At 39.9% G+C, this 7370-nt stretch overlaps 1 protein-coding gene across 1 annotated transcript; it reads left to right on the forward strand.

Moving 5' to 3' along the window:
- The first annotated feature begins 1295 nt into the window (after positions 1–1295).
- Positions 1296–2312, forward strand: LOC136515364 (MAR-binding filament-like protein 1). The gene has a single exon (XM_066508976.1). The coding sequence runs from the start codon at positions 1296–1298 to the stop codon at positions 2310–2312; it is 1017 nt and encodes a 338-aa protein (XP_066365073.1).
- Positions 2313–7370: the final 5058 nt, after the last annotated feature.

The raw sequence follows: 7370 nt of genomic DNA on the forward strand, positions 1-7370 counted from the left end.
GTAGACAGTCCTTGCTCCTCCAGCGCCTTCGCAACTAGAGCCTTCACTTGGAGCTCAAGATTAGTCTCCCGGTCTCTGCCATGTTTCTTGTACATGTGCCTGTCCTCTTCGAATCCTTGCTTCCAGGTCGTCCTTTTCCCTAGCCCCCTAGTGCGGCCTGTGTGCTCCTTGTTTCCTAAGCCAATGTTAAGCTCGTCCCTCTCTCTGGAAGGATTGAATGAGCCCTTCTCCTTGTCTTCAGCATATTTCAGTATCCTTGATACTGCCTCTTGGGTCTTCGGCTTATCAAACTTAAGATTACCGTCAGATGATTCTGTACTACTCGCATATATCCAATTCCTTGAGCGTACCTTCAAATTCGTCACATCGATATTCCCAGCAGTTGCGGCCTCTTCGTCCATCTTCCTAAACTGCTCTTCCTTGGCATAGTAGCCACCGGGGCCTAGATGATGATGGTGTTTGTTCCTCTTCGCTAGCTCGGTGTTACGGGCACTGAGCTCCAATGCCTCCGGTGAAGTCTTCTGAGCCACGAGCTCCTTCCATTGACTAGGGGTTATGTTGCTGAACTCGTTGAAGGGAGTTAATCCCTTTTGGATATACTTCTTGTTGAGCTCCGATCTCCAACGTCAGAATGACTCTCCCATCATCTTGAAAGCATTTTTTTACCTGTTCGTGCTTACCCTCCGAAAATCTAAAATTGAGCTTTAGCTGCCTATCTCATAGTAGAGGCCTCAGAAATGTGTCACTCATCATTTTATCATGAACTTGGAGCATCAAGGCATCATAACACAGAATAGAGGAGAAGGCAATGTAGGGGCGACTGGTAATGATGCCAAGTTCCTCATAAGTTCTTGATCATCAGCTGATATTCCATATAATGTATGGACTTAGACAATTTCATCATCGGCAAAACAAAGGAGAGGAGAGGAGAGGGGAGATTTAGCAAAAAAAAGCAACAACTGCTTAACAAACATAGAGAGGAAAATGTGTAAAAAAAGCAGCAGCTGCTTCCCAAACATAGAGGATAGGAAAGGTGGCAAAAAAAACAACAGCTGCTTATAAGTAGGGGGCCATTCGAGCTTACCGTGCACACAAGCTAGGAAGATTCTAAATCGGACAAATATTATTTGCATTTTATTTTACTACAGATACTTCAGTGGCATACTGCAAACCTCTTTTACATCATTGAAGTAGAGTAGAGAAAGGACATATTTGAATAACTACACCATCTGTACTAGACAGCAGGCTACTGTACTTGCACAATACAGTCTGAGGCTGAGGGTTTGGATCAGAAGATGAAGATGCAGCAACAAGAACTAGAACAAAAGCTTAAGGAATTGGAGAGTTTCCGCTCAAGCTTCCAGGAGGAGCATGAAAAGTGCATGCAGGCTGAAAGTGCTCTAGTTTCCCAGGGGAAGGAACTTGCTCAATCTCATGAAGAAGTACAGAGGTTGGCTATAGAAATAAAGGCAGCGAATGAAAAGTTGAATGAGCTCAAGCAGACCAAGGAGGTCCTTGAGGACACTGTCTATGAGCAGAAGAAGGATGTTGAGCGCCTTACAGAACAAAACCAGTCCTCTGAGGTGCTTATACAGAAACTTGGTGACGAGATAAATACACTCAAGGATTCAAAGAATGAACTTCAAAGTGAAATACAAAGCCTTAAGAGCATCATTTCACAGCTAAACACTGAGAAGAATGCAGCTGTGCTTCAACACCAGCAATCTGTGGAGCAGGTTTCGGTACTCGAATCTCAGCTGTCAAAGTTGCAGTCAGAGCTAGATGAGACTGAGCAGAAAGTACAGTTGCTGACACAAGATCTTGAAAAGAAGAAAGAAGAAGCGGACAGTGTCCATTTCAAGCTGCAAGATGAATGCCATAGGCGTATGCAAATTGAAGCAACTCTTCTCATGACAGAGGGTCTGCATTCCCAGTTGCAAGAAGAAATGAGAACGCTGACACAAGATCTTGATGGATCAAAAAAGAAGCTTAGTGAGCTGGAAAATAGTAAGTTAGACCTGGAGAGCACACTGAACACCATTTTAGGTTTGAACTTGGAGAAGGATGCATCACTCCTTCAGCAACAGCAGTCTCTAGAGAAAGTATCTGATTTAGAGTTAGAACTCTCAAAGATGCAGTTGGAAATGGAGAAGTCTGAACAAAAAATTCTCTTATTGGAGCAAGAAATTGCACGGAAGAATGAAAGCGTCGACAGCCTGGAGATAAGTTTGAAAGATGAATGTGAGAAGAGGCTACACGCCCACACAAGCACCACGACACACATGGACTCGGACTGCCATGTCATGACATGAGTGGTGGGGCACCAGCAAAGGTTTTTTAGCTAGAAACTCAGCGGAAGCGAGTCTGAGGGACCAAGGGGAATATAATGAGGGGTGGACAGACTAAAAGAGAAAGTAGGTGACGGACAGATGGATAGAAAGAGAAAGAGAGACTTTAGGTGAAAAAGGAATTGTAAAATGACTTCTACAAAATTAGATAGAGACAAAAATATAATTGCAAAATTAGACACCGTAAATTTAATACCATAAATTTCTACAAAATTAGATAGAGACAAGAATATAGCGTAGAAAACAACACAAAACCAACCAGTTTGCATAATCATTTTACATGGAATAGCTACCAAAACTCATAATCAAACATAATTGCAAAATGACTTCTCAATCTGAAAATAAAAGATGAACCACACATGGCCCCAGTTTAGAATAGGGTGTTAATTTGTCATCATTGAATAAATAACCTTAATTATTTGGCATAATCATGATAGCTAGTCAGCTACTAAATTCAAGTTGGTTTAAAGTCCATACAACATTGAAATCTAAAAACAGTATGCACACCACAATCAAATGCACAATACGTTCTATAGAATGGATAAGAATTTGATAATTTTTTAGCTGCTCACCCATAATTGCAAAAAGTAAAAATTCTTGCACAAACAATTTTTTAGCTGCTGACCCATAATTCGGTGGAAAAATTTATCTGTCAAGCAAGCCTAAAGAGGTTGGTGGTAGAGGCCCCAAAACTACCAATAAGGCAAACATGCTCATTCAGCCAGGAAAAATAACGGCAACAGAAAACTAGAGCTACTAAAAAAAGTTAACAACATTTTCCTTTCTGAGAGGGTGAGAGGCATAAAACTAACTAAAGAATTGGTCCTCCCAAGTTACATTGATGTCTACAGATTGGTTTAGAGACAACAGCTATGATTCTATATAACAGATTGAATCAGATTGAAGCAGTAGCAAAAAAAAGAAATGTTGCTATACCTTACCAATTTGCTGTGGAGGAGCGCGGACACCGGTGGAGCTGCGTGGACGCCGGTGGATGCTAGGGAAGGAGCGCGGACACCGGAGAGCTCGGGCACCGTGGCCGCTCGCCGGGGGAGGGAGCACGGACGCCGGAGCGCATGAGCACCTGGGCCACGAGAGGGCGGGGAGCAGGCCCACGGCACCTCAAGGTCGGAAATGAGGCGGCGACGGACCGGGTTATGGATGTGGATGGCACGGAGATGGGGAGGAGGCAACGGGTCGACCGGCCGAGGGCTCTAAAACCCTAGCCGCCGTGGAGATGGGGCGCGCGATGTCGTGGCGGCCCAGGGATGTCGAGCTGTGGGTCGAGGGTGCGGAGAGGGGGCGCCGGCGTCGGGAGAGGTCCGGGAGGCGGCGGCGGGGGGGGGGGGGGGGGGGGGGGCGCCGGGGAAAAAGTTGGGCAGCCTGACGGCGTCGGGAGGAAGAAGAGAGCGCCCAACACTTATTCACCCGATCGTCCATGCTTATATACCCTGGACGATTCGTAGGGGCGGTTCCTGATCTAGCCGCCCCTACAAATTCTGTAGGGGTGGTTCCTGATCTAGCCGCCCCTACAAATATTTTCCATTTTATGAAATTATAAATTCTGTATTTTTTATATCATAAAAACATAAAGTAAATGTATTATTCTATATAATATTTTGTATTATTCTATATATGCACAAATATATATATATAAACAATTTGCTGATATTCAAAACAATATATAAAACAAAAAAAATCAAAAATTAAAAATTTGAATTTTAAAATTTTGACTATAATTTTAGGACATTAAATGACCTAAAAAGAAAATATTGTAAATATAAAAGTTGTACAACTCATTAAGATATACAACTTTTATTTTGGTCATCTTGCCATGTGATGAACTTTGAACGATTCAAAATTTGAATTTTCGAAAATGACAATTTCAAACAAGATTTTGAAACACTAAATGATTTTAGCTGAAAAACTCATGAATACCAAAGTTATAGAACTCATCAAGATGTACAACTTATATTTTGATCATCTTTTCATTGGACCAAATTTGAATAGTTTAAATTTTGAATTTCAATAAATGTCAACTTCAAATAAGATTTTGAAAGCTTAAATGGTTTCAAATAAGAAAGTCATGAACATAAAAGTTGTTGAACACATCACTATCTACAACTTTTATTTTGGTCATCTTTTCATTTGACACAATTTGAATAGTTCAAATTTTGAATTTCAATAAATGACAACTTCAAACAAGATTTTGAAACTTTAAATGATTTCAACTATAAAAGTCGTGAACATAAAAGTTGTTGAATTCATCACTATCTACAACTTTTATTTTGGTCATTTCTTCATTTGATAAAGTATTATTAAATATTATTCAGAAATTCACATATCACTCATAGTTTCATGAACTATACGAGAGACATGTTGATTTGTGAACAATGTTTACTATCACTTTGTCAGATGAATAAATGACCAAAATAAAAGTTGTAGATCTTGATGAGTTATACAACTTTGGTATTCATCACTTTTTCAACTGAAATCATTTGGTATTTCAAAATCTTGTTAGAACCTATTATTTTTTAAATTTTGAAAATTTGAATTGCTCAAACTTTGTCAAATAAAAAGAATAACCAAATCAACACAGTAACTTGATAGGGCATGATTTTAGATAATTTTAGGAAAAAACCATTAAATTTGGAGTTAGTATGAGAGAGAAAGACTAGATACAAATTTTACCCAGAGATTAAAAAGAAAAATCACAATTGTTTATGATGATTAATGATGAACAAGTGTGATTTCTTTTTTTAATCTGTCGCTGAAACTTGTAACTAGTTTTTCTCTCTCATACTAACTCCAAATGTGATGGTTTTTTTTCCTAAAATTTTCTAAAATCATGCTCTATCATTTTAGTCTAGTCATCTATCTTTGTCACTAATTTTGAACAATTCAAATTTTGAATTTCAGAAAATGACAACTTCAAACCTGATTTTCAACCACTAAATGATTTCAGCTGTAAAGGTGATGAATATAAAAGTTGTTGAACACATCACTATCTACAACTTTTATTTTGGTTATCTTTTTATTTGACAAAATTTGAACAGTTCAAATTTTGAATTTTAGAAAATGACAGCTTCAAACCTGATTTTCAACCACTAAATGATTTCATCTGTAAAGGTGATGAATATAAAAGTTGTATAACTCGTCAAGATCTCCTACTTTTATTTTGGCCATTTCTTCATTTCATAAAGTGTTAAGTGATTTCATAAAGTTTTAATAGTAATAGAGTGGATGTTGAAATAGATTCATCTGGATGTTACAAAGGGTAGTCTCACACATATGCATAAATGTAGTCTCACACACACATAAATATATAATCTTACACACATACATAAATATATAGTCTCACACGCATGCATAAATAAAGTCTTACAAACACACACTTACACAAACACTCCACGTTCAACAACTAGCTAGCCCGCTGTAACGACTTTCCCCTTGACACATTTTTGTTCCCATAGCAATATGTCTTTGGGCAGGTTCTTTTCCACAACACTGATCTTATTAGGAAAGTTTGTGAATAGCGGTATCTCATCGTAGTTATTGTAAGCTTCAACATCGTCCACGCCATCAACTCCGATAATATGCTGTTTCCTAGAGAAAACAACGTGCTTTGTCTTCTTCTTCGGGGGAAGGTTATTTTGTGGGTCAAACATATAGAAAACTTATGCGACACGTGAAGCGAGCACCCAAGGGTCATCTTGGTAGCCTAGATTCTCGAGGTCTAGGTCTCTCATCTGATCTCGTTCAGTTGGTGCTGTTTGATCCAGCGGCATCGAAACAGGGCCACCGTTATATCCCTTCCATAGTCAAGTTCCCATATCTCTTCAATGATGCTAAAGTATTGGATCTTTCGCCCCAATCCATCAAGAGCCTCTATTCGAACGCCGCTATTTTGGTTCACATATTTACTATCCATTGCGTGGGTATAGTACGCATACCCATTGATGTCATAAGCATTCCAGGATGTCACTTGTCTCGATGGCCCCTCCGCCAACCTACTGATGGTAATAGAGTCTATGGTTTCTTCAGGCGGTATGTTTTGGTTCTTCAACCATGTAGTTAGTCGTTGCTTGTACTATTTCATGACCCAATCATCCGAACGACCATTTCTCTCTGCCATAATGATAGCCAAGTGTTCATCAATGTACGGTTGCATCAGTTGTATACTCTGCAAGACACTGTAATGTGCCCGACTCACTTCTTTGTAATCATGGTTGATGAACACTTTTCTACCACTGGTGCCCTTCCCAGCCAGCCTACCCTTATGACGAGAATCGGGTTTACCAATCCCTTTCTATACTTTTAGGTACTCTTGACAGCACTCGACGACTTCTTTAGTACTATAACCCTCTATCATGGAGCCCTCTAGGTATACTCGATTATGCACGTATCGACTTAGAACCGACATGAACCGCTCGTAGGACCACATTTCATGCAAGTAGCAAGGGCCCAGCGCCTGTATCTGATGAACCATGTGAATCATGAGATGTGGCATTATATAAAAAAGTAGAAGGTAAACACATCTCTAGTTGGTTTTGTGTCTCCACCACAAATTCATGTAGGTCACTCAGCTCTTGCTTGCCAATCGTTTTCTATGAGATCTTCGAAAAGAAGTAGCACATGTGGGTGTTGGTCATTTTCAAGAACTCTAGCTTTATAGCCCTGATTGCAATAGGTAGAAACACTGTCAGCATCACATGACAATCGTGAGCCTTGTAGTGTGTTATTGACAAGTCCTTCATCGACACTAGCTTCTTCACATTCGCTGAAAACCCAGTTGGGACTTTGACCCCTTAGGAAAGTGCATATAACTCTCTTCTCGTCTGGTGTTAGGTTGAAGCACGCCGCGGGCTGAGTGTATTTTCTATTAGCCTCAGGTACCGGGTGAAGCTGTGGCATCATGTTTAGCTGCACCGTGTCTTTCCATGATTTCATACCATCCTTTGATTTTCCTGTGTCCATCAAGGTAGCAATGAGACTCTCAAAGATATTCTTCTTCACGTGCAT

The sequence above is a fragment of the Miscanthus floridulus genome, chromosome 17 (assembly GCF_019320115.1).
Source record: "Miscanthus floridulus cultivar M001 chromosome 17, ASM1932011v1, whole genome shotgun sequence".
Lineage (NCBI taxonomy): Eukaryota > Viridiplantae > Streptophyta > Magnoliopsida > Poales > Poaceae > Miscanthus > Miscanthus floridulus.

Coding starts and splice junctions, on each gene's coding strand:
- LOC136515364 (XM_066508976.1), top strand. CDS start 1,296: ATGAAGATGCAGCAACAAGAACTAGAACAAAAGCTTAAGGAATTGGAG.